At 40.7% G+C, this 27,236-nt stretch overlaps 1 protein-coding gene across 1 annotated transcript in view; it reads left to right on the top strand.

Annotated features, from left to right (window-relative positions):
• Positions 1-26,600, top strand: part of LOC142384136 (tumor protein p53-inducible protein 11-like) — a 48,273-nt gene extending 21,673 nt beyond the window's left edge. The window contains exons 2-7 of the mRNA XM_075470120.1: positions 13,664-13,801; positions 20,556-20,614; positions 20,800-20,848; positions 21,213-21,309; positions 22,969-23,070; positions 23,875-26,600. Coding sequence (XP_075326235.1) covers positions 13,673-13,801; positions 20,556-20,614; positions 20,800-20,848; positions 21,213-21,309; positions 22,969-23,070; positions 23,875-24,008 — 570 coding nt within the window. The 5' untranslated portion in view covers positions 13,664-13,672 and the 3' untranslated portion in view covers positions 24,009-26,600. The remainder of the gene's footprint in view (positions 1-13,663; positions 13,802-20,555; positions 20,615-20,799; positions 20,849-21,212; positions 21,310-22,968; positions 23,071-23,874) is intronic.
• Positions 26,601-27,236: the final 636 nt, after the last annotated feature.

The raw sequence follows: 27,236 nt of genomic DNA, 5'->3' as shown, positions 1-27,236 counted from the left end.
AAATGGGGTCTGACAGGAAAATGTATACAGCTTTTGTTTTTTCGAGTACGTTGTTTTGTTCTTGGTGTGTGATTTTTATTTATTTTATTTATTTTTTCATATTTTTTTTTCCCCCTGTATTTGTTTAACTTCAAATTGTTTCTGAAATGAAAATGTTGGTTTTAAGTGTTCTTTCTAAAGCTGTTTTCATACACAAAATTTGGACTGTATATACAGTATCCTGTGCGTCCAGACTTTGAATATCAACAATCTTATTTTCCTGGATAAAAAGGTTCAGTTAAAGAGTTCATGTTGTGCTTTGCTTTAGTTCGTCTATTACCAATGAATTATCCAATTCACCACGTTCTTCTCCGTCTACAAGCACGTTTAGTGTGACTTTCAACCGAGTTGTCTTGGGGTCTTAATAACTCAGTCTTAATGTAATTTAGCCATGAATCCGATTCTTTACAGTGCCATGTAACCCCACTGACTGATTCACCAATTCAGGCAGATAACCACACTAGAGATGCGCGGATGACGTATTTTCCCATCCGCAACCGCTGCAAAAAATATATATCCGCCCGCTATCCATTTGCACAAACATTTTTTCACCGATTTTCAAAACCGAACCCGCCCGCCATCCGCCGATAGGTGTAGGTCTATTGAAGGTGCCTTGGCTATTTGTATCGGCTTTTTCAAACAGCGTAGTTCATTATATCTGGTCAATAAGTCCGCCTACTACTATGTAGTGGATAATAGTGCTGTCAAAATCACTCCCAAGTGCTAAATTGAACACCTTTAAGACACACAGCCGTCACAAGCGATTGAATTCCTTCCAAGGCATTCACACTATCACTAGTTACAGGTTAGCATACCCTACGTCTCCCCACTTGTATGTGAAACATTAATACAGAATATAACTATATATAGTTCTACATTTTGGATTAACCGATCTATTTCCAAGCATCACACGACCCTTCTATCACCTTGAAAATGTGCATTCCACTGTCGTTTTGACATGTCTGCATTGAAATACTATCTGCAGCTATATTTCACACTCCATCAAGAAAAAAGTAAAACATGATGAGCACGGGCACACCGTTTTGAGTGTACGAATTTTTTTTTAAAGAATCTAGACAACAAAGTCCGTCTACATAGCACGATAAATCCATCCTTTAGCGCAAATGTTCCCAACCTACTTCAGAGAATGTAAAACAACTTCAAAGCACATAGTCTAAGCCCAAATCAACATGCCACGGCGGGCAAAATGAATAACCAGATGGCCTACCTTAAAACGCTGTCTTGATCACAGGATTCTTGCAATTATTCCACTTTAATCCACACGGTTTAACGCACCCAACACTGCTAGAAAGCAACGTAGAACTAGGGTCCTATGTGCTAACTGTAGGCCATGAATGGCCTTAGTAACGGACACAAACAAACGAGAAGACCTACGCAGGAAATCTAAAACGTGGTTTTATTTTATACTGTTTGTAATGTATGTTTTCGTTCGTTACCTTTGGAAAATTATGTTGTTTTTTTTTGTTGTTTTTTTTTGGTGCTTCAACCGTAACCCGCCCGAATTTAATTAAAATACGATTTTTTCGGCGTGTCATCCGCGGGCTCCGCGGTTCATCCGCGGGCTCCGCGGATTCAACCGCCAACCGCGCATCTCTAAACCACACCCCTTCATTACAGTTTAAAAGAAAAAGGGAAAAAGCCGAGAAATTAACGTGACATTGGAAAACGAAAGTCCCCATATATAGATAAATGTAGATCTATGAAATGGATGTCTGCTGAAATAAATACAATGAAAGTGTTTATTTCGAATACTTATTCATATATCTATTCTAACTATATTCATATTCCATAAATAGACCCTCCAGAAAAACGCGGGCATAAATCCTTGATGTTGCGGGCTAAAATCCTGGATTTTGCGATTGAATATGCGGGGTTTTTTAATAATTTAATGCCGTGAAATTGCGAGAAGTTGCGGAAACTTGCGAATTATGCAAAAAGTTGTGAATTATGCAAATTTGCAAAATATGCTGCTACTGAATGAAAAAGAGTCATTTTAAAGACCTCCTATGATAAATAAGCATACTGGAACCAAGTTACTTCACAGAAGGTTATTTTATTTTAACAACTTTAGCAGTTTCACAATCAGTTGTTAAAAAAAAAAACATGGCTTAAACATTCCTGAGTCACAGAATTGTAAAAGATAAAATAAATGCTACCTCGTTTCTGGTAGCCCTCGCAATGGTTTTGGAGGTTGATGCCTCGGTGAACGTCAGCTGTCTGGCTTTGGCTTTCCTTTCCGCAGCTGCAGAAAGCATTTTCAAATGTTTTGCGCTGGTAAAGTGGCACGTCACAGACGATTTTCTTTTATGCTCCAACACACAGTTGCACGGGGTGCAGAATAGTTTTCCCGCGCTTTCGTGCAAGACATCGGGGTACTGGTTTGCCCGGTCTTTGGCAGTAATGTGTGTCGGTAGGTGAGGTCGATTAGCTTTTTTCATTTTGTCTCTCGTTATTTTTTCTCTTCACGCTACGGTGCTGTTTTCCTTGTGTGTGTCGGTGGCAATGACGTCGCAAGCCGCGAGTCGCACATCACCAGTTAATTTGGTTCATTTAGACATTTTTTCTCTTCCCAACTTTATGCAGAAAAGTGCGGAGATTGTGAAATCAAGCGAGTCCTGCATATTTCGCATATTTTGCGCGGAAAATGTGAATATGCGGCTTTTTTGAAAAAATATTGACCCCCGCATAATCAGCGGTATTTTGCTGATTTTGCAATAAAATCAGCAATCGCAAAATTGCGTTTTTCTGGAGGGCCTACATAAAGAAGCCTTTTTACACACCATTCGTAAGAGCAATAGAGTTTAATACAATTCTGCTGTGAGAAACATGAATAAAGCAACATCATGAAGGGTTTCCAGATTTGAAGAAGTAGAATAACTCAGAAACGACCTGCGGGAATAGGTATTTCCATTCCGTTAATGTGAAGTCTGAGGTGGTGGGGAGCATATTGCTTTCACACCTGACAATATACTCATCCCTGTGGGTCCACAGCAGAACACAGTGTCAGGTTTGTTTGCCTTTTTTTGGTATTTTCACAGAATAAAAATGTTAAGGTATTGTTTCTTATGCCATGAGTGGTTTTATGAAGCCAACAACACGTTATTATTTAGTCAAGTATGAAGCAACTCAACATCCCCGTTCTGATTTTTCATCTCCACTTTGCAAGAAAATGACAATCAACTTGCAATCTGCTGTACAATTACTGGTAATTTACCCAGGTACTCATCAACATGCAATTGTAGATGGAGCCCAATCCCATAATATTACTGATTCCTGTGTGATTCTCTCAAACTAAATGAATCTCTGCAGCACTTCGAAAGACTGCGGGCTAAAAGCAAAAACATTCTTAGTATTAGATTAGGCCGCCTCTCCAGTGAAATGAAATTCACTTTATCCACAAAGTGCATTAACTCAACTAATTTTACGGTGATGTTGTATGTAGTGAAGGATACGTAAATGCAAAAAGGTCTGCTGCAACGTGCCAGCAGTCTGAAGGGGGAAATGTCTGGGTGTGCTGAATTTTATCCACTAATAACCATTTGTTGTGCGTCATTAAACTCTGCTCCATTAGACCATTTAATTAGTCTTGGCTAGCTGTTACCCCTGACAACAAGCGTTCTCCATCTGGTATTTCAGGCTACCTGTGGCTCCACCAGGGCCAACGCATGCAATGCTGCAAAGCTCACTGTGGCCCAGTTTCAGTTACACCTCTCTAAAGCTAATGCAGTTCAATACAAAGTTGTTGTCACTGTATGAGCTGCTGAACACCTGAGTAGATCTCACGCAAAAAAATAATTATATGTAAGCAGTAATTACTGGTTGGCTGTTTCTGACATCAGCAGCTTGCAGTACAGCAGACACAGAGCTTTCAGACTTTGTGTCATCTTTGTTGGTATTCAGCCAGCTGCTGAAGGTGGAAATTCATTCTTCTTTGTTTTTTCTCCCTTTATGCTGCATCAATAGCTGAGCTCTTGTGGTTTTTGCTACCTAAAGGAGATTGTGAGTGTCAGCTCTGTTTCACCTCACCGCATCTTTGCTGCTTCTGCATGGGGTTTACCATGAGCCCGCTGCATCCAGATGGTTCCAGAGAAAGAAACCCCAAACAACACCTGGCAGGCCTCTGACTTCCCTCCAAGTCGAGCCTCTTCTTCTCAACCCCATGCCCAACACGGGCTCGGTTTAACAGATGATGAAAATAATCGACCTTTCTACCTACATTTACCTAAAAATAAAAAAGCGTTCTCTCTTCCACACAATATCCACACCTTCTATATGCAACAGCATGCAAAAGTTTTGGCACCCTTGGTCAAAATGTGTTAAGTTAACCATAGCCTGACTTCCAAAAGGCATGAAATCTTTATTATTTAACTAAAGATTTATTTTAGTAATACATTTATTTATATTTAGACACCTACTATGATCAATATCATACCCTTATATCTATAAGGGGGGAGGGGCTGTGAGGACCAAAGCAGTCCTTCAGTTTGTGCCTCTTGAGGTTGTCCAATTGTGGGTTTAGTTGTGTTTGAGATCATTATCCAGTTGCCCTACTCTCATTTTTCATTTTCAGCTTTTTTTTACAGACTGTGTGATGGGTTATTTAGATAAATCCACTCTCGCCTAACTCTGCAGGCGGCAGCAGAAGCCCACAGCATGATCAATCCACTTCCAGGCTTAATAGTTGGAGAGGTGCTCTTTTTTATTTTATTTTTTTTTGTGAAACTGTGCTTTTTTTCTTGTCCTCCCCCCCTACGAACATACCTTTTTGCTCATCGAGGGCACTATTTTAACCTAAATTGGTACACAGGACGTTTATCATAAATGCATTGTCCGAGCGTAGCCGCTCAGAAAAATAAAGCACCACAACTCCAGAGTCTGCGTAATCTTCTCAAAGGTCTTGTGCAGTGTAATGCGATTTTGAATTACCTCTCTGGGGATCCTCTGAGCCGTTCGTGCTCTTCCACAACTTGACTTGACCTGCACTGTTCCTCTTAAATGCCATTTCTTAATTGTTTTACAGACTTGGGGAAACGCTGATCTCAAAAAGCTTGGCTTTTCTGTCGTAGCGCGTCTTGTTCTATGGGCATCAATTATTTTAATTTTCAGACTGCCACTCAGCTGCACGGAGGGCCCCATGGCAGCTGTAGGTTTGAGGAGTCGGAGTACCGTACTTATATAGCTTTGAAATTTGCATCATCTGGCCTTTTCCTGACTGTGAACACGCCATAATCCTCCTAAGAAAATGACCTTTTTAGACCGTATTGCTTTAGTTGCTCAAACGTTTGCATAGAACAGACGATCTTTTAATTATTATGTTTTTCTTCCCAATTTTTATAAAACATAAATATCACACCCATCCTGCTTACACGTATACTGTTTATTAGACAATTCCATCTTTAATTGTATCGTTTTGACCAGGGGTGCTCAATTTTTGCATGCTGTGAGTCAGAAGTACACAGCAGTCATACTTAGTCCCTTTAACTTCAGAAAACATTTCCACTATTAAAGTGGTGGTGTTCTTTTATGCCCTTTTTTTTTTTTTCTTTTGTTTAGTTTTAAGTACACATTAATATATAACGTTAGATGAACAACTGTACTTTTGGCTCCTTATAGTCAGTTAAAATAAAGGTTAACGCCACAGGGCTGAAATCAGCCTTGCAAAAATAGATAATTTTCCAATCTAATTTCTACTGCCTGCTTGATTTTTCAATGGAAAAAACATAAAGTGTAATGCACGTAACGGGATTGGAAGACTCGCTGCTCGAGAGGAGACAAGCAGGGGGTCAACCGAGACCCAGCTGGACAATAACATTGTCAATTTGACGTTTATTCACAATCCTGACAGTTGAAGGCAAAAGGGGCAGCGTTTGAAAGGGTTGGTCAGAGATGAACGTTTTGGATCATCATTGCAGTAACATTATGACTTAGACACTGAGCTATGAGTGTAATTGTGACTTCTTCAGAACGCACTTCCATGATTGCTTTGGACTTGGTAAACAATAAAAGAAACTCCCTCGCTGCAAGATGACGTAATAGCTGAAGATTAGGCAGGGAAAACTCAATATCCCAACAATCATTAAAGCCAGTTCAATCCATGTTATTGTCCACAGATGATCTTACTGTGTTTTCCCTTCAGCTCAGCACACTGATCCATTGATAGTGAAGAGGAAGCAGTCCTTTTCCCATATCAACTGCATTTCATGGCCCTCATTGGTGGTCTGCTTAAACTCAAGAAGACGCTAATTCACTGCTTGCTCCTTTATCCTTTGTTCATCACAAACCATCAGAAGCCCTCTTTTGTGCGTTCGTCTGTTTTTCTTCCCTTTTGCCTCAACTGAACCGTATCTGTAATTCATCGCAGCACATCACGGCCGTCATCTGTCATGCGGGGAAACTATTACTTTAGGTGGTTTGAATGAAGAAGTCTGCCTTTCAGCACCCCTCAATAGCTGTATACATCTACAAGATCAATCTTTCCATTCACACCATATAATATGCCTGTCTGTGCGGCTAAGTGCCTTATCTTGATTTTGTCAGATTAATGTCACGAGCAAGTAAATGTGTGGCCACAGGGAGAGTAAAAGGCGTTATTTTATTTATGTTTCCACACGTTCATGTGTTTGTAGTTGCCCTGGTCACTCATTAATGATCATTGTTTAATTGGTGAAACTTGGCTGCTGTGTGTCATCATATAATTTACGCTTAATGGACCGATGACGACAGTATGAATACAAATGACAAAAGGGCTAAATGTAGGGTTTAACAGAAAGACATGAAAGAGTTATCACATCGCAGTCTACACTAGGGGTGTGCAAAATAATCGTCATGACGATGCATCGCAATTCTAATTTTCGCGATCTACTGCATCGATTCTTGACGCCAAGTTTTATTATTTAAAAAAACCCAAAAAATTATTATTTAAAAAAAAATAATAATTTTTAATTTTAATTTTTTAAGGCATATACAATTGATGCATTTCGCTGCAAGGGATGTTTGCAATATATATATTTATTTTTGTTATAGTTTTATAAAGCCTATGCACTTTTTTTTGTCTGTACTGATCATCCCTATTTTGTTATTTTAAGTTTTATAAATCCTATGCACTTTTTGTGATGAGTGTGTCCAGTAATAGTAATATTTGTGTCCAGTAATATTTGTTTTAAAGACATGGTTGGTAATCCTGTTCAGAAACACATTTTGTAATACTGGGTGAAATGGTCCGTCTATCCTGAGAGAAATCTATGCAAGATGTATTTAGAAAAAGGGACGAAAATAATCAGACCTCTGTGGCAGCTGCAGGACTGAGAAAAAGCGCCTACAAAAAACAGGGTCTCCGCGGATCCTAAAAAGTCTTAAATAAAAAATACTTTTTTTAAGGTCTTAAAATGTCTTAAATTTCGCCGATTTTCGAAGAGTGGCATTAAATTTCATCTGGGCGAAATGAAAGAAAGATATGTCTGGAGAGACGATTTTCTATCGCTCTGTGCACAATAGGGCTCGGGCACACGCGTTGCATTCTGGGATATGGTCGCCATATTGGAGGCACAATCTCGTAAACAAACCCTGAGGCAAGACGGAGATCAAGGACCAAACAGTGAGAGAAAAGTGAGAGAAAAGCATGTTAAAATCGAAGAAAGGATGTGGGATATACCGGGATACATTACAGAAGGAAGCCAGAGATCGGTACATGCAGAAGATTGGCGTTATAAACGGACTGGACCCTTATGAAATACCGAGCAAGGAATGGATTGTCGACGAAGATTTACTGCCTAAATTCACCCTTTCGGACATAATTGCGTATATAGTATGTGGTGTCAGTGCTTATACTTTGCAACAGTTTCAATTATAATGACACTTTACACTTTTGTCATGTTACTCTACTTGTAAATAAATAATGAAACACACACACTTGGCTGTATCTCAAAGCATATTTATTTCAGACTACTTCAACTTTGCACAACACTCCTGCTCATGGTGGTCAGAGTACAACATACAGACACAATCTTGTCAAAGAATGTTTTGTCTTCACCTTCGCATGGCAAAACTATGTTGATAGGTACTTTTGCTGAAAAAAAGGTGTATTGTTTCTGACAGTTCCAATCGCCCTTTCCATGTGAATTTGGAGATGGGCAATTTTCCTTGTATTTTCCACATTAAATTAAGATTAAGATCAGATTTATTGTCATGTATACATGCATACACACGAAATTTGTCCTCCGCTTTTAACCCATTGAGACATCCCTTGCTTCCAACTGACAGTGTCCTCTTGTGAAGGCGGGGATCTTTACCTCAGCACACAAAAGTCTGTAACTTACCAGAATGAAAATGCAGAGAACACACTCTCATCGACACCGGGATTGAGTGGAAAGTTATGCTTGGTCGTCTTACAGCAGCGATCCATGCTAGTCGACGACGCTTTGTTATCTCGGACACTTGGTCTCCGTGGGTGTGCCTCCAAGCAGGAAACCGTTAAAAAGATAAACCATTTACGATTTCCCCCCCATTCCTGTCACGGTTTACGCTATTGCACCCCACGACACAGCAACGTGCGACCATAGTGGCAAAGACAATAAGTAAAATAGATAAACCAACGAAGAAAGTTCCGAGACCAGGCGGGAGTACGTCTGCGCGCAGTGGAAAACAATGTAAACAAAACAGTTCTGAGCCTCCAGTATGGCCGCCGCTCACGTAGTGACGTCACGTGCCCGAGCCCTATATGGCGACCGATGACGTTTTGTGTGTGCGCCAGTACTTCCGGTGAAAACTTCCGGTGATTTGACAGCTAGCGCGTCAGGTTAGGGCCAGTGGCCGTAAACAAAGGTTAACTTATAGCCGAGAAGAAAGATGATAATATAACGTAGCTAAAAAGACTAGCTTTCTTCTGTAGCCTAATGCTTACCGATTTAGCAAGCCTAGCAGCCTAGTTGCTAATGCTAGCCGCAGTAACGTTACCAAACATACCTGACGTCAAGGTGTTGGCTGAGCAGGGGCAAGATTATGGAGGTGCAGAGTTAACTTCATAATGGGTGAGTGCAGGTTTCATTCACTTGTTTTCATTCTTTCACAGGATTGATTCACTTCATTGGTTTATCCGATTGCTGGCCGCCGAGCCATTATGTGTCTGGGTTTGTGTGGGTTACTGATCATGGTTGTTAGCAGTCGATAGTCAGGTTATATGATGTGCGTGAGACGTGTGTATTTTTTCTATGGGTACGTGCCATTGACTGTATGAGCGGTCTGTGCTCGTTTTTATTTATTTGATTGGATTGGAGATACTTTATTAATCCCGAAGGAAATTTGATTTTGTCGTGTGGTTTATGCTGCAAAGTCACAGTCCAAATATGGACAGCTGACTATTGCATAAACCAGTCTGTGCTTCACGTGAGTTGTCCAAAGTTCTGGTTTTAGTTAACTTGGGTTGTAAAATCGTTTTGCTAGTTGTAAAAGCACAGTAGACATAACTCGAAAATTAGGTTCAATTATGGATTTATTTTGCTCAGAGCCTCAGACAAACAGACAGACAAATGGCAGCGAAAACACACTCCTTCGCAGATGTGTGACAATTGGGCACGATTGTCCTGTAGTGTGTGGTGTTCCCTTGTGCGTTCAAATCTTATGCGATCATGTTGACACACTGATTCAGTATCACTGAAGCACACATTTCACACTGGACTTTTTTTCAACACCGAACAGCCTAGAGTGTAGTTTTTATATATATTTTTGCCGTGGTAATGGTCTTCATTTTTATTCTTAGAGGTCTTAAAAAGGTCTTAAAAGTCATTAAATTTGTTGATTAAAAAATGTGCAGATACCCTGAAAAACCAATCAGAAGCCTCTGCGCTTTCTGCCTACGCCCCCCTCTGTCGACTCCCTGCTCCGTGTGCGCACGCGGTTCTACCGGCTTTGGATGAAGCACTGACGGAATGGGGAGGGGGGGGTGGAGCTTTGAGGAGGGGCCACTTTCGAATCTTGCTAGCTCTCTTGCTAGCTCTCTAGGATTACCGACCATAGCTTTAATGGCAATACCTCCAAAAGTTGTTTCAATAAATACAGTTATGAATTGATTTGCTTTGAGTTATGTATCAATTGAAGATACATACACAGCCAGTCAGCCACTGGTAATGGCTGTATATACACATACACAGCCAGTCAGCCACTGGTAATGGCTGTACTATTTTTTTTAAGTATGTTCAGTGAAAATATCGCAATGCATCGCAATAATTCAAGTATCGTGATGCATCGTGATAGTATCGCATCGTGGCATGTGAATCGTGATTCGAATCGAATTTGCCAATACCCACCCCTAGTCTACACACTTAAGTTGAAGACAAAAACTGTGTTTTTCCTTTTGTTTCTTTTCTGTCATGCTGTGCACAGCCTCCGTCTTAACAAACCATAAGTGCAGCACTTTCCATGACTCGCATATACTTGCAGCTGGCTCTTCTCTGTTTACATCAACTGAACAATGTATATTCAAAGAGGTATGACTGAAATGGGAGAACAGTGTCAGACTGATGTGGAAATACTGCCAATCGTTGGTCCAAAAAAAAAGAATATTTGTTAGCTGCATTTTGAAAAAGGAGAAAAACTCCTAAATGGATCTTGAAAACACTGAATTTAGTAACCAATCTGCTTAACTGGTGACAATAAGAGGAAAATGAGTGTTCTTTTCAACACCGCGAGCGAGGGGAATGTCAGGCCACTCAGCAGCGATGGTAGTCAATGCAAATAAAGTCGCAGTAAAGCAGAAATAAACCTGTGTTCTCAGTAAGTCACGTCACAGACAAACGTTATTAACCACCCAGCCAAACGCAAATGATAGAAACGCTCATCAAGTGAATAAGATTAGTTCTCAAAATCACAGGAAAATGAGCCATGAGCCAGACATCTCAGATCGGTTCAGTTGAGCTACACTAACGAGAGAAATGCTGTTTAGCTCTTTGGTTTTGCTCATAACTGCTTGTAGAGCTGCGTTCCATAGCTGTTTCTGGAGGTGGCTGGAATGAATCATCTCATCACTGCCGAGTATTATTATTATTTTTTTTGCTAAAGCACATTGAGTTGCCTGTGGTATGAAATGCGCTATATAAATAAAGATTGATTGATTGATAATCTTTGTCCTTATAGTCATTACATAGTGATAATACAATGGAATTAGAAAAATATAAAGTCACCGGTGCCGTGTAATAGGATCTGATGTACATTTTTATTACGTCAGCAGTAAAGAATGTTTACAATGAGCGTTTGGGTGTTCCGGATATGTTACTTGTTCTTATATGTCACCAAAAACTTAGCCGAACACCCTGACATGGATACTCATGAATACAGGAGAAATATTTCACTAACTGTGAAAGGTAAAATGTTTACAAATCAAAGAGTAACTCTTTATGACAATAGATAGACATTTTACTGAGGATGAGATACTTGTGCGTGTTTCTAGAGTGAGAGCAGAAGTGTTGCTTTGTGCCTGGTCTAGCCTGGGCACCATGTGGTACTGTTAGATATCCCAAACATGTTGGCGATGGGATTTGGAGGCGATTTAGCGGCTGTGTCTTTACGGAGAAAAAGAGGAGATGAGCAGAGTGTTGAATCCTCTGTCTTTAGTAACACATTTGATCACGGTTGTTCCTTCACACCCACGCACGACTTTGTTCCTATGATACAATTATTTTTCGCTTAACATCTTTCTAGTCGCTAACCAGAGGTCTCTCGGGAGTTTGCACCTTTTCCCGTAATATCTTCCTCCAGAGTTTAGCAGCTTTTCATCTCGTGCTCGCCGAGTATGTGTCACTTTAGAGGATGAATAAACATCAGAAATGTTTAATTCATCAAAGAATGTCACTTATGACAGCCAGGAGTATGCGACGAGGTCAGCAGTGGCTGTCCACTGAGACGTTTTTGTCAAAGGTTGTTTCAATCATGGAAGGTGCTTTTAGCAAAGAAGATGCAATTGGTCCATTGGCAGTTGCTAGGCAACTGTATTAGCATTAGTCTTGCAAGTCAAGGAGTACCAGTGGGGACATTCAAAGGGGGAGAGACATCCAATGATATTTTAGCATGTGTGAGAAATGTTGGATGCACATTATTTGCTTCTTTGCAGACACTATATCTCAGGCAAGCCCTGTGATATGGTGATGAGAGAGGAGAGGACAATTGGTCCGTTTACCGTTGTTTGAATAAGAATGTTGTTGGAAACATGAGGGAAAAGTTTTAATGTATGGAATAAGAAATATACTGTGCACACAATTAATATAACAGACTGGGCCCAGTTTAAAATGTTTGATTGGAATGCATTAAAACTAGTTAAGTTAGATTTGCGTGATTACTTTGATTGTCTAAATGTAAAACCAACTAATCACCAAATCACAGCTGCCAGGAACAGCAAGTTTGACATTTTTAATTTAGCCATTGTCGCAGTAATAACCTGTTTCAATAGCTGTGCTACTTACTTATGAATTGTTTTCTGCAGAAACTATTTTTAAAGTTGCTAACCAGATGTACCCACCTCTTATCGTGCACTTTGAGCTGTTTCCTGTTAGCTCGGACTATTTTTTTCCCCTTTCCTGGGGACAAAAACCTGTGTTAGAGATGCTATCCTCATCCTTGGAAGAGCAGTTCAATACTTTCCCTTGTTTTTCTCCCCCCAGAGAACTGCCCTGCGGAGTAGCCATCAATTTGTTTTTGCTGTCCCTTTCTGTTCATGTGTGCACACACATTTGTTTGTGCCTTTTAGCCTCCAGTTGAATTATGGTGCAGGTTATGGACTCAGTGGTGATCTCTCTTAATTTGACTATTTCTGGTCTCCATTCAGTCTGCTTGCACAGTTCATTAATGCAGCTCGGTAGTGCCACTGCTGTGTATTCTGTTACCAGACAAAACATGTAAGGATGTAAGAACTGTACTCTAAAAACTGTTAAAACCATTTAAATACAATATGGTCGGAATGTATTGCACAGAAGCTTAAACTTTTTTTAGCATGGAAAAAGCTACGTTTGCAAGCTGGTTACATGTTGGCAACAAACAAAAAATCTATGAATAAGGAGAGACGGAGCAGATCACATCATTTTTTTAATAGAAGGCTACAGAGTAATCATTCCAAACAAGACGTGTGCGCAGTCATCCTTGGAGAATATTGCTTTGTATAGAATACCGGCCTACATCCAAACACGTACTGAATTGCACGCAGTCAATGAAACTATAGAACAATATGGACAGTTAGACCTTCGGTTTCCTGAAAGTCCTACTCCATTTACATGTGTGGGTTTCTATATTTGTGTCACTATCTGATACGTTCACCCTCTTAGCAAGCAACTCTGTCTGCTCATCAGACAAGGAGGGCATCTGGCTCTTGCTTCCACCCTGATTATGAGGGTTGCCTGTATTTGTGCAACTTGTATTGTGTAATTTTCTTGCATAAGCCAAGTGCTCCAGGGTGTTACTTGCAGATAGGTAGATACCACTTCCTCCCTGTGCCCTACAGAGGTGTCTTCTTCACAACGAAATGTGACACGAATAGCCGAATGAATGAATATCTTCTTTCTCTTAGTATTTTATCCCCTCCAACTTTACCAAACATATGTGCCTCTCTTTCCTTTTCTGTCAGGTGTGTGACATGGCATCTAAACCTCACCCTCCTCTAATGAAGAAGCACAGTCAGACAGACTTGATAAGCCGTCTGAAGAGCCGGAAGATCCTAGGAGTTGGTGGCGAAGACGATGATGGCGAAGTGCACCGCTCAAAGGTCAGATTGCTTCAGATGAACATTGCAGTCAGTTTATTCGATATGGACAGTAATGTAGACGACGGACTTGAGAGCCCAAGGGCATTAGTGCAACAAATAACTTTGTTAGTTAAACTATCATCAGTCAAATGGATATTGTTCCATCAGTGAAGAAACAAAAAAATGCCACTCCACCAAAGATGCATTTATCAACCCTCATGAAGAGCTATGGATTCTTTTTAAAAGCCACAGAGCTACTAATTGGCCTCTATTATTGTGCATTTGCTACTCATGCTTGAGTAAATCTCGATCATGTAACCCACTAAGTTCCAGCAGCTCCACTGAGATGTCACTGGCTCCTCTGGGAGTCGGCCTGCCTCTTTCATCTCATGGGTGACATTATTTCCACACATCGATTTGTGCATACATACGAACAGTACATACCAAAACATTATGACCCGCAAGCTGCTTTATCGAAGGAGAAACTCAATCATTTGTGAGGTTCATGCATTCTTAGCTCCATGATTGCAGACTTGATTCAGACATCACAGTTTCAGTTAATTTTTTGTTTTTCTTTTCTTAAATAAGATTGCATCACAGTGTGCATGGGCACAGCAGACAGCTCTTCACTGAAATATTAATCAGGCAAGTGAGCGAGAGGAAAGGAACAGAAGGGAGCAGGCATACGGTGGTGGCTGATAGCTTGTGATGAGATGTCAGCCCCCTTTTCTCAGCCCTTCCGTGTGTTTGTTTTTTCTCCCAATGTTTTAGCACAGAGCCTGACCCAGACATCTGTCACAAAAATCTTTTTCGCAGAGCGTCCTCATGGAGAGATGCATATATTGATAAAGAGAAAAACGTAACATCTTTGACACTGACAAATATTTGATGAGGAGAAGATACTCACTGTTATTACTGGATTGTGATCCAACAGCAGCCAATGCTAAGTACAGTCGAACAGCAGCTAATGTGGTCTGTTTTGAAAAGTAGGCTTCCTTGTTCAAGTGTGACATTGAACCAGTTAGAGAATTAAATCGTTGCTGTCACACTGTAATCTTTCTCCCCATTGTACTGTCACCATTGTTTTTATTTTCAACCTTGCCACAAGTTTTTTTTTTTTTTTTTTTGCAAAAGAGGCCCTTGGGATCCAATCTAAAAGTAATGTCAGCTGCGTGAGTCTAAGTGGAAAGGAAACAGTTGCCTTTATCCTTTTGGTCCCTGTAAACAAAGGAGGGAAATGCTCCGCTAGTCTGCTGACTGTCTCTTCCTGCCTTCTTTACTGATAAGAATACTATTCCTATTGCAAATAGTATGATAAAATGGCAACTTGTGTATTAATACCTGTGCTGCCCTGTTTTTGTGCAGCTGTACTAAGTGATGTTACCTGACTTGTTACTGTTGTTAATAACGGCCTCTTTAAGCCAACAATACAATAGTTTAGTGTTAAAGTTATGAATAGAATAGAATAGAATAGAGAAATACTTTATTCATCCCCCAATGGGGGAAATTCAAATTCGTCAAGTGGCTCAAAAAAATTATAAATATTAATATGATTGTATATTAACAACAACAACAATGATAATAAACTACTACCGGTACTAATAATAATAATAGTAATAATAAATTACTAAATAAATAAATTTGAGAAGAACATGTCAGCAGTGTTAAGAAGCCTTATGGCTGTGGGGACAAAGGACCTTCTGATGTCGCAACAAACAAGCCTTGGCATGATGAGCCCAGGCCCTCACAAGTTAACATACCTTGGTGTATTGTGTATATTTTCTGCCTGACGGTTACCACTGAGACACATAAAATGGTGCCCGCTACCTTCTCACTCTAACTTCATAATCTGAAAGCTATGCTGAGTATCCTGAATATTTTTCATGCTTTGTTGCTGAAAGCTCTGCAACGGAGCATTGTTGACCGACTGTAGCCGACTGACTGACATTAGCTGTAGTTAAAGGGATATGCCACCCCCAGGCCAAATTAAGTGTATCCCCGCATTCCCGAGACATAAATAAGTGTGTGGGAGCGTTTTCCTGGCGACCCAGGCATTGTCCGAATCTCACAGCACTGACCACTGCTTGGTTGCGCGTAATACATACATGCTAGCGTCGCCACTCGAAATATTTCGCCCAACGTGAATTAATTTACTTGATTTACCTTCTAATTACTGTGTGAGTGGTGTACTTTCACATTGAGTGCAAATGACTGTGTAAATCTACACAGAAGGCTTGTTTTGCTCATGTCGGTTTGGGAACTAGTTTCAGGTGCGGAAAATACAGCCGAAGCACACTCCCCGCTACGTCTTTGGGAATCCCCACCCCCGACTTCTTCAAACAAACCAGCGTGAAGGGGGGTATTCCCAATGACGTAGCGGGGAGTGTGCTTCGGCTGTGTTTTCCGCACTGGAAACTAGTCCCAAACCGACATGAGCAAACCAAACCTTCTGTGTAGATTTAGACAGTCATTTGCACTCAATGTGAAAGTACACCACTCACACAGTAATTAGAAGGTAAATCAAGTAAATTAATTCACGTTGGGCGAAATATTTCGAGTGGCGACGCTAGCATGTATGTATTACGCGCAACCAAGCAGTGGTCAGTGCTGTGAGATTCGGACAATGCCTGGGTCGCCAGGAAAACGCTCCCACACACTTATTTATGTCTCGGGAATGCGGGGATACACTTAATTTGGCCTGGGGGTGGCATATCCCTTTAAGTATCTTTCTGCACCACTGGAGGTGTATTGGCATCTTTTCCTCACATTCTCCCTCATATGCTGAGCCAACTCAGTGCCATCAGTTAATGCTCCGTTCCTTTTGAGTATTTGTCATGCCAGTCATGAATATTTATATGTTCCTGTCAAAAACAGCCCCAGGAGCCACGGCACAGGAAGGCTGATTCACCTGGTCATGTGATCACAGCTGGTACAGTTGGATTCATAATCGGGCAATTCAGCTGCAGTGAAAGGAGGAATGTAATGACTTCATTCTGACTGTTTATCTTACTCATTTTAGGCTTCAAGGTAGTCTACTTAAAGGGGAAGTTCGCCATTTTGCACATTAAGCCCTGTTTTTAGGTAGTCTGGGGTGAATTATAGATGTTCTGATCACAATTTGGACATTTGGTGCTGAACGGAGCATTTAGGTATCCACTGCTGCAGCCCACCCACCTTTGCATTGAGTCAATGACCACTCAAGCAAACAATCATAAAACGGCATTAAACTTTCGTTTGCAGAGACATGAAACTCACCGTGTGGTCTGTGGTGGACAGCGATACGTTGGCTCGAAAATCACCGCGAAATACGCTTCCAGAGAAGTTATATTACCATTATTGTCCGTCTTCATTGATTTGTATTGTACACAAACAACGCACTATCGCCACCTAGTGGCTGGATGTCTTGCTGCTGCTATTCAACGGTGTCCGGAAAAATAGGTCCACCAAATGCTAAAACAACTGTTAGAAGGCACATTTCGAATATAACAACAAATGTGCCTTCTAACAGTTGTTTTAGCATTTGGTGGACCTATTTTTCCGGACACCGTTGAATAGCAGCAGCAAGACATCCAGCCACTAGGTGGCGATAGTGCGTTGTTTGTGTACAATACAAATCAATGAAGACGGACAATAATGGTAATATAACTTCTCTGGAAGCGTATTTCGCGGTGATTTTCGAGCCAACGTATCGCTGTCCACCACAGACCACACGGTGAGTTTCATGTCTCTGCAAACGAAAGTTTAATGCCGTTTTATGATTGTTTGCTTGAGTGGTCATTGACTTAATGCAAAGGTGGGTGGGCTGCAGCAGTGGATACCTAAATGCTCCGTTCAGCACCAAATGTCCAAATTGTGATCAGAACATCTATAATTCACCCCAGACTACCTAAAAACAGGGCTTAATGTGCAAAATGGCGAACTTCCCCTTTAAAGCACCTGCCAAAAAAGCAAAGATAGCAGCAGCCTGGAGCAAATGCTTAAGAATCTAATCGTGGAGAGGGGGAGATGAAACACCAGATACCTTTGTCTCCATCGTATTCCAGACACATGACATATTCCTTTACCCATCGGTTTTCTACTTTTGATATAGTAAAATGCTGCTTCTGTGAAGGCACTTTAAGGAAATCTGAAAGTTTATCAGCACGTCTGCTCCTGTTTTTGTATGCGTTCGAATTTGCCGCGTTTTTATGTTGTGTGTGAAATAAAATGATGAAACTGATGTTTAGAGCTGTGAACTCCTTTTCACTCCTTGTCTGTTGTTTTTTATTTCCATCTTGTTTGAAATGAATGAGCATAATATCATGAGGATATGTTCCTATAGAACCCTGAAAAGAACCAGCCTCGGAGAAGGAGCTAAAATGGTTATAGGAACTGAGGGCCGTGGTCCCTAGTTCCTGTATGTCCGAATGCGGGAGAAAACGGCCCCGTGGATTAAAAGGTTATAAGAACTGCCAAAGGTTCCTACAGTCCGAATGCGGCTAGTGTTGGTCTGAAGGTGGATGATCTCAGGCCCTGTTAGGAGTGATTGCAGGAAAGAAAAGCAATGTTTAATGGCATATCCAACAAGCCCGTTGTTGCATTATTAGCCGTTTTTTTTTACTTGAAATGCTTTCAATCAGATCAATGAAACCCAAATGAAAATGTCTCATTTAAACACCTTCAACGGACCTGATCCAGCACAATCAAAGTGCCTATTTAATTAGCTCAAGAAAAGTGGTTTAAACCTTTTGGTAAACGGATCAACAGGGAAATGTAGCCATTTATTCACTTAATCTAAATGTTTCCCTCAGGATGGAATAAATGTGCTCTTTCTGCATGCGCTTAACCCATGTAGGGATATGCTGACGTGCTGAATTTCCGAGGGGGGGAACATGGAGGCAGCAATGCACAGCTGATCTACGAGGGGTTGTTTTTCTTTTTTTAGCCGAGGTCTTACCACGCTCTCCGACAAGCACTTTTCTCAGCCTTTGATCCTCAAGCACCTGGTCTTCTTGTGGAAGGGGCCCAGCTAGCTGAACAGTGAAAGTCTGCTTTCACTCTCTACACGTTTAACTGCGCATTCGATCAGATTTCTTCATTTGGTGTTCGTATAAATGCTTTCTTTAATCAGAAGGATTTCAGTCGAAGTGAAGAAATATTTGTCCTTGAAAAGCTGGCAGTTGATGTGATTTATATTACGTCTCTCTGGATGAAATACTTTTTGTCTTCTTTTTTCCCCCCAACTACTCATATCTGTTAACATTTACACAGTGGGAAAGGGCTAAAGGGCTAATGAAACACAAAACCAAGTCACATGACACGTCATTTTGTTTTATTTACTATAACATTTCTCAAAATCCTGAAACAGGAAACTACATTTCAGTTGATAGAATTTCCTGTTAACATTGGTGTCCCGGAAAGCCTGTTACATCAACCCTGTTCTTGTGGCTTTCATGCTTTGGGTACTTTCAGCTTTTGCGAATATAACAACAAATTTCGAGGAAACTGACTTTTTAACAGAGCAAAACAAATTTAAAAAAAAGCAATCATTTTCCCACACTATTTTTTTCTGCCCTTTTTAAATCTTTGGTTGAAAAAGAAAGTCCTGAGTCTGAATTTGTCAGCAGCTCTTTTTTTTAAGCTTTAAGCTAATTAAACTGAACTGTGCTACACTTACAGATGTAGTATAGTGACAGTAAGTAAAATCTATTAACATTTTAACTGTGACATGCAGGAGCTTGGCGGACATACAGCTTTTCTTATGTGCATGTTTCGTGACTGTTGCCATTGTACTTTGCCAGCAAATTTTTGGCTTTGATTGTAGTTTATGTCTCTTACAGTGGAGATCAGATTAGGGCTGCAGCAAGCAGTATTCATTTATCTGTGAGTCATTTTGATTACTTGATTCTTTGGCAAGCCTCCAAAATGGAGAATAATGTGAAAGTCCCAGATCTCAAAATAATACATCAGTCAGGTTATAAATGATTATCAAATGTGGAACATTTCTAATGGTTGTTTATTTATTCAAATGTTTGCACTTGGTCGAATAAATACACAGAAGACCAAAAGTTAAATGACTGTTTATTTGAGCGGCCCCAACATTGTGTCATATGGTGCAGAGAACAAGTTAGGTTGAGGGTTTAGGCGTTCCAGCTTTTTTTTTAGCATCTGTCATGAGAAATGCTTGTCCGAACATGTATTATAACAAAAAGGCAGGGATGTGTCTTCTCAAAAATGCCCAGTGATGAGTTTTTACGTGTATGGCATTAGATGAAATCTAAGTGAGTCTTGGTGTTAAACTGAAGCGAACGTTTGGTTACTAAGAGAGCACAGTCCATACAGTTTTTCAGCAGCAGCTTTGGGCTTCCCAGGATTCGAAATATGATTATGGTGGTTCTGTTTTAGTAGGGATGAAGGTATCGTGTGACAAATAATTCTCTTCCTGTGGCCGTAGTCATGGTACTTAGTCATCAAGAATTCATTGTGAGATGGTTTGCCAAACATTCTTATTCCTCAGGAGGTGATTAAGGAGGTGAGGACATTTACAGTCTCTAATTAACATATTAATCGGCCTCTTTCTTTTCCACCCCTCTCCCATGCATGGTGTAATGTGCTTCTTTCCGGGAGCTCTGTCACATCAGGAAACCTCCTGAGGGTTTTTTATTCTTGGTTAAAATGTTCTTCTTTTTAATGTCTCCACAAGATAAATATCTGTTAATTTGACAAGGTCCTGATAACATTCATCCTCTCATAACTCATTTCCTTCTCCCTTTTCTGTTTCCTTGTTTGCTCATAGATCAGTCAGATGCTCGGAAATGAGACGAAGTTTGCAGTGCGAGAGCCCATTGGGCTGAGGTGAGGTTTCAACCGCTCACTGACTCAATAACCAGAGCATCTCACAGTTAACACAGCTGACTGTGCAAGGTCGTCTGTGTATCACTTTGAGTAAAGTTCAACATAAATTCTGAGAGAACCAATGTGAAATCAGTATTTGTTGTTGGGAGGATACTTTACGTCATGTTTTGTCTTTTTCCTCTCAGGGTGTGGATACTCGTCTCAGCTGTGGGTTTTACTGTAATGGCCCTGACGGTGAGTGTCCTTTAAATCATAAACCAAGTTAAGATCCTGTTTCACATTCATTTAATGTTGATGGTCTCCGTCACTAAAACATTTACAGTTATGAGCAGGAAAACTACTCTCTTTCGAAACTGGGGGAGACGGATTTGACGAGCCCAGCTTCCTAGCCATTGTAGATTCTTTCCCAGCTTATCACCGAGGGCAATCGAGAGAAACAGCTCCGTCTTTGTCAGCCATACTTTCGAAACTCTCAATATCCTCAGTGTTCTGGGCATACGCAGTGACACTAAGTCACAAACTGGGAGACTTTGAGCAGGACAGAATGCTGCTGTGTTGATATGACAGAGCTGTGTTGTGCTTTTGTTTTCCCACACAGGCTCTGGTGTTTCCCAACCAGCTATATGAGGTTGTTTTTGAGGAGGAACTCTCCACGACCAGCATCTCTGTTCGCCTGTATGGAGGAGCCTTACTCAGTAAGTCTCAGTCCAACGATGCAAAAATAAGACGGCTATTCATGTTCCCACCATGCCCTGCTACTGCTTAGTGACTGTATTGCAGGAGTGAATGCTGTCACTGTGCTGCAGTGATGTTGTCACGCACATTTTTTAAACATCTATTCATATGACAATTGCATACATGTACTGCGAAACTGCATGGGGTCTCCTATGATAATGGATTCTAATGCATTCATCAGAGCTCACACACACTTATGCAGACACTGGATAAAGGGCTCTCTTTCCTTAAACAAAATCACTCATGGAGGCTACAACAGGTTGTACAGTCTGCCGTCTTTCTGTGCATCTACGAGTTACTATGAAGGCATGCTAGAGGCACAGAGACCAATTCTGCAGAATACTAACAGCTAATGCCTCAGTTGCCTCTTTTTGTGTCTGTAGTGGCGTCATATATCAGGTTTAAATCTGGTGGGAACTCGGTAGGGAATGGCATGACAGACAGACAGTACTGTGTGTCTGTGTGGGTGTGGAGTTGAAATTCAGAACAGGAAATGTACTGTGCTTCATTTCAGCTTCGCAGCTTGATTATTCAAAAACAGAATAAAGACCAGTGTTTTTTTCCCCCCTCGGTTCTTTTGTGCCACGTCGTTCATAAGCGATTGTAAATATGCCAGATAATTGTAGCATTTGTGTTTTACTCCCCTCGTAGAGAGAATGTGTTTTGGAGGCAGCAGCAATTACTCTAATGGCCTTAATTAGAACCAGGGCTGTCGGTCAGGTGATTTAAGGGTTTGTTTTAGCTCTGTGAAGAGACTCAATATGAGAGAGGGGCATTTAAATCACAGCGTGCTCCATGATGGGAGACTAAACAGTGAAAGCAAGGAAAATCTGTATGCGCACTTTGCAAATATTCACTTCTAAGTCAGGACGTAACATGTGCCTGAGTGAGAAGACCTTAGATTCTGTGGTGACGAATTTTAAAAGCAACACAACCCTCTTAACGTATGCATTTGTTGCTTAACTGGCGACGCAAAATCAGAAGATATAAAAAATGCAGCATTACTGCTTTGGTTGTGCAGATATTAAACCTTAAACTGTGCACTGTGAGGGGGGGATAAGTGTATTAACCAGCTTGAAGCTTCGTAAGGTCGTCAAAAACCTGGCGTCATTATTTCAAATGTCAGCAGAGCTTTGGGGATTAGCAAAGAGAAAGAGTGATGTGTTACAAGACAAGGGGCAATAGTGGGGGCGAAGGATGGGGTCTCATCTGCTACACAGATGGATCCTGGCAGGGAGAGGATGCAGTCCATCAGCCCTCCCACCTCACTACCCACCCCTTCTTGTTTCCATAGCCTCTCTGGTCTGTGTTGGTGGGAGAGAAACGCAGGAAGATGGACCTGAGGACAACTATGGAATGACATGATTGAGCACAGGCTTTTATAAGAATCAATGAGTCAGAGCATTTGGCTACATCAGTAATCACCCTGCAAACATGCCAGTATAGATTAAAGCTGCAGGTTTACAGCAGCAACCAAAGTATTCTTGTAGCAGTTTTGAGTGTGAAGATGCTCCTGCACATGTGAGGGTCCTCTTCCCTGAGCCTCCTCTTTTTCCTATTTCCATTCCCATGCCCCTTAACTGTTGACTTAGAATCGCTTTTATCATTTTCTTTTCCAGGCCTGGCCCTCATTATGTGGAACGGTCTCTACACGGCAGAAAAGGTCATCATCCAGTGGACTCTGCTCAGTGAAGCCTGCTACTTTGCTGTCCAGTTTTTAGGTTATTAACACACAAGATTAAAGCTTAAGTTACGCCTTTATGTCTTTAGCTATGAGACTGCACTTTAGAAACCCTCCCTTTCTTCCCTACTGTCACAGTCAAGAAGTTGAATCAAGCAAGTGTTTAGAAGTGTTTTTAGAGTAATGTGCATGATTATAGTGCCCCCTTGTGTTTAGGCTATGGAGTCGCAGTCTTGCATTCTTTTAGATGAATCTATAGATTAATTAATTTAATATGAACACTGTTAATCCCACATGTCCAATAACACCATTATTTATATATATATATGGACTTTTGAAATGTAATAATTATTTAAAATAATTATTACAATACACAATTTCAAATGTTAAAATTTTAAAGATTTGATTTTGATACCAACGGCCTACTTTAAAAAAAAAAAAGAAAAGAAAAGAAAAAAGTTTAAGCAGTTGGTTCTTTCTTTATTTGGAAATTAGGATTGTTTGTGTTGGAAGAGGATTTCTTTAAAAGTTGTACCTGCTACCTCTTGGCTAGCTTATCCAGCACCATTATGTGTGTATTGCAGTTTTTAGAGGGATAATATTATTGTCTTCTTGCGAACACCCATTTGACCTAACTCCATTTATCCCTTCTTGTAAAGCACTTTTATGATACTGTTCAGAAAGTGCAAAACTTCCTTTTTGTGTTACAGTTCAAACATGTACACAATAACATGTGTCATACATAAAAGTATGAATCTATCCTTTGGATTCATTTTTATTCAAGTTACCAGTGCATTCAGTGTACTCTCTGCCAAGTAAGTTAATTTTGCTCTTGTGGTTTCAGTGACGTCCATCACCTTAATGGAGATTGGCATCCTGCCCAACACTGCCATGCTCCTGCTCCTCAGTCGAGTGCTCTTCTTGGCGGTCACCATGGCCTACTACTATCACCTGGGCCGTAAGCCAAAGAAGATCTGAGCTGACCGCTTGTTTCTTCAAGAAGGGGACGTTCTGAGCACAGATCACAAACGTGGGGTCAGAAGGTTTGGATCATAATTTGGCTGGGGCTTGGAGTATTACTTTACCCATAGATGCCCCTCGTCCTCTTCCACAGGACCTAGCCTAACGTAACCCCCAATATTTAACAGACGAGCAGTGCCACATTTCAGACTCTGCAACAAGAACAAGAAATCTCATGATAACGGTGAACAACTCTTTAACTGGGCTGTCAGGTCAAGCCCCTCTTGACACACATTCCTCTTTTGTTCAGTTTTGATTGGTGGTATTACGAACCAGGAACGAGCAGTAATGTAGTGCATTGCATACGTGCATCATCTCGATGTATGATTTAATATGTACAGGACAGATCATTCATGTACAGCTAAATGAGTTCCAGACTCGGTATTTAGTGTGTTCTTGAGATAAAAACTTAAATCTCAGTACTGTTTTCTTTATTTTTAATTTTGTTGTTGTTGTTGTTGTTGTTGAAGAGTTTGTGCTATCATTTTTGTCTTGTTACCTGCTGTGGATGTGACCTCATACAGCATGTCTTCTAAAGAAAGTTCTGTGACAGCTTTTCACTGAACATAGAAGATGGAAAAAGCATTAGCTGTGCATAGAGTAGTGTATGATTCAGATAAGATAAATACTAGATGACTGACACTGGACCTTTTCCTGCGCTGCTGATTTCTTTCCTTATCGACGCAGTGAAGAAACTCAAATGTCTTGTTTTTTCTCTCTCAATCATAGCCATCAGTGCGTAGACTGCCCAAAGTGTTTATTCCTCTGGCTTTTTCTCGATGACGGTGAATGAGAAGAATATTTTCACAACTGCAAACAAAACTAGAAATGATGATAGAAGGACACATGCGAATGAGTTGCACAAGAGAGAAGGCTCGCTTTTCTCCTTGCTGCCTCTCAGCTGTCATGATGGGCTTTAAGTCTGGCCTTTGCTGTAATGCTGGTGTCACAAGTTGAGCATGTCAGTGTGCAGGATAACCAAAGCTGAGCTGGCTCCTCTGTATGTAGCACAGAGATTGTTGGGGGTGCCCCCCCCCCCCCCCCCCCTCCCTATCATTAGTCTTGCCTTAAAACTACTTAAGACAACAGTCATCAACACTGCATCCTATTTCTTGTACATATGTAAATAGAGGTATTTACTATAATGTGGTGTTATCGTGAACCAAACAGGGAACTTGTCCAGTATTAGTTAAATGATTATCAAAGGGTAATTCTTCTCTTGACATGTTTCATTTCCTGCTATTTAAATTATTGTGTTTTGATGTCATGCATGGCACAAATGTCGTAGCAATCTGTGGCCTACGAGAGGCAAAGCTGAAAAAGATGATGGTGAGTGGTGGCAACAACTGAAAAATGGTAAACAAAATTCCTAAAACCAAAAAGCGCATTTATAAGGCAGTTTAACTAATCGAGCCTGAAAACAAATTGTTAACTCTCACAGTTTCAACTCTGCCTCTTCAGTACATTTTCTACCTCGAAGTACTTGGCAAAGCCCTCAGATGTGGGACATCCCGATTCAGTTTTAGAGCTGTGCTGATTTGTAAACTGTGATCTCTGCAACTCAAACAAATACCCGATGGCTGTCTGTCAGACCAACATAAAAGGAGGCATAGTTTGAGACATGATTTTGAGTAAAACGGGGAACATACTGTAGATCTCCAAAGGTGGTCCATATTGTTGTCCAGCCCCCAAAGGGAGCGGTCCAGAGGTCGGAGTGATTCTAGATACAAATTTAGCACTGAAGGCAGATGGGCTCGTCCCTTTGGCAAGCTTTCAGGTCAGATAGGGAACATAAAACATGGGTGAGGTCTCCTGTACCTCCGAAGAGTAGTAATTATCTTTTTTAGAGTGTTTAATTAGACGCAGTTCTCCCAAGTAACATTGTGCGACCCAACCTACAGCGCTGCTCTGTCCTGACTAGCATGATAATTATGGAGTTCAAGGAAAATGTCATTCCGTTTCCGTCGGTACTACAGGCCTCAAATGAACAGCCTTATGAAATGTTCAAAGGTCTGTAAGGCAGGTTATTTTTGGAGAGATCTGCAATTTTTTGCAGGGGAGAGCAGAGGGAGGGAGGCAGGAGACTCTTTCATCTTTCTGGGTCTGTCATAAATTAGACACAATATTACACTGGTTACTTTTTGTTTTCTTAAATTTGAAAGTATGACAAAATAGCTTTTGGGGCTATTCATTCCCCGATTCAACGTGTTATACTGTTATGAATAGTATGCTTTGTCACACTGTTTCAAGTTGTAGCAATGTGTTTTTATGTATATGTATGTGTATATATATATATATATATATATATATATATATATATATATATATGTGTATATGGGATATTGTACCTCAGACATGAATTGTTATGGATTTCCAATAATTAGTTTGAAATAAAGAACACAACTGTATATTCTTTAAACGCTTGAAAGTTGATGCCATCACTTTGCTCCTTATTGTCCCATCTGATTAAGATGTGCAGCAGACTGTTGTTTTCATGAAGAAACACCGGAGCATCTTAAAATTGTGTCACTTTATTGTCCAGTATCCAGTTTTTTTCCCAAGAGACAGCTCTGAATATAATGAATGAATCGGTTATCAAAACAGCCAAGTGAATAATTGTTTGCCTGATTGTTTTGGCTTTAGAGACTTGATTTTCCCGGCTAAATACTAGCACCCACATACTTTAAGTAATGCCAGGTGGACTGACGGGATAAGGATGCGCCGATTTCTGATGTCCATCTTTTTATTCAACTTTAAATGTCCTCTTTAATGATGATGCATTCCTTTCTGACCAGATCCTTAGAAACAAAGTTAAAAAAAAAAAAAGACATTATTGAATTCCTTATTGATTGCCTATTTCATAATGAAAAATCTGAAAAGCGTTGCTAATGCTTATAAGATATTCAAAAGTGGAGCTGAGTAACAACCCGCATGTAGAGCCACAAACTGCCTTCTTCGTGGAGTAGTTCCCAGCAAACGGTTTGCTCCACTTAGCTGACCTGAACCAAAGTCTGATGGACTCACGGCTGGCAGATGGAGGGTGTAACCAGCAGGTGGCAAAGATGTAAAGCCGTGACATGTCACCACCAGCAGCACCACGGTACGCTGCTCAGCACTGACAAACTACAGAAACGGACTGGAGTAAGTTTGCTCATTTAGGCCTGGAAAAACTATGGCCTGTATGCA

Source organism: Odontesthes bonariensis, chromosome 7 (assembly GCF_027942865.1).
Source record: "Odontesthes bonariensis isolate fOdoBon6 chromosome 7, fOdoBon6.hap1, whole genome shotgun sequence".
NCBI lineage: Eukaryota > Metazoa > Chordata > Actinopteri > Atheriniformes > Atherinopsidae > Odontesthes > Odontesthes bonariensis.
This window is presented reverse-complemented; position numbering and strand designations above follow the sequence as displayed.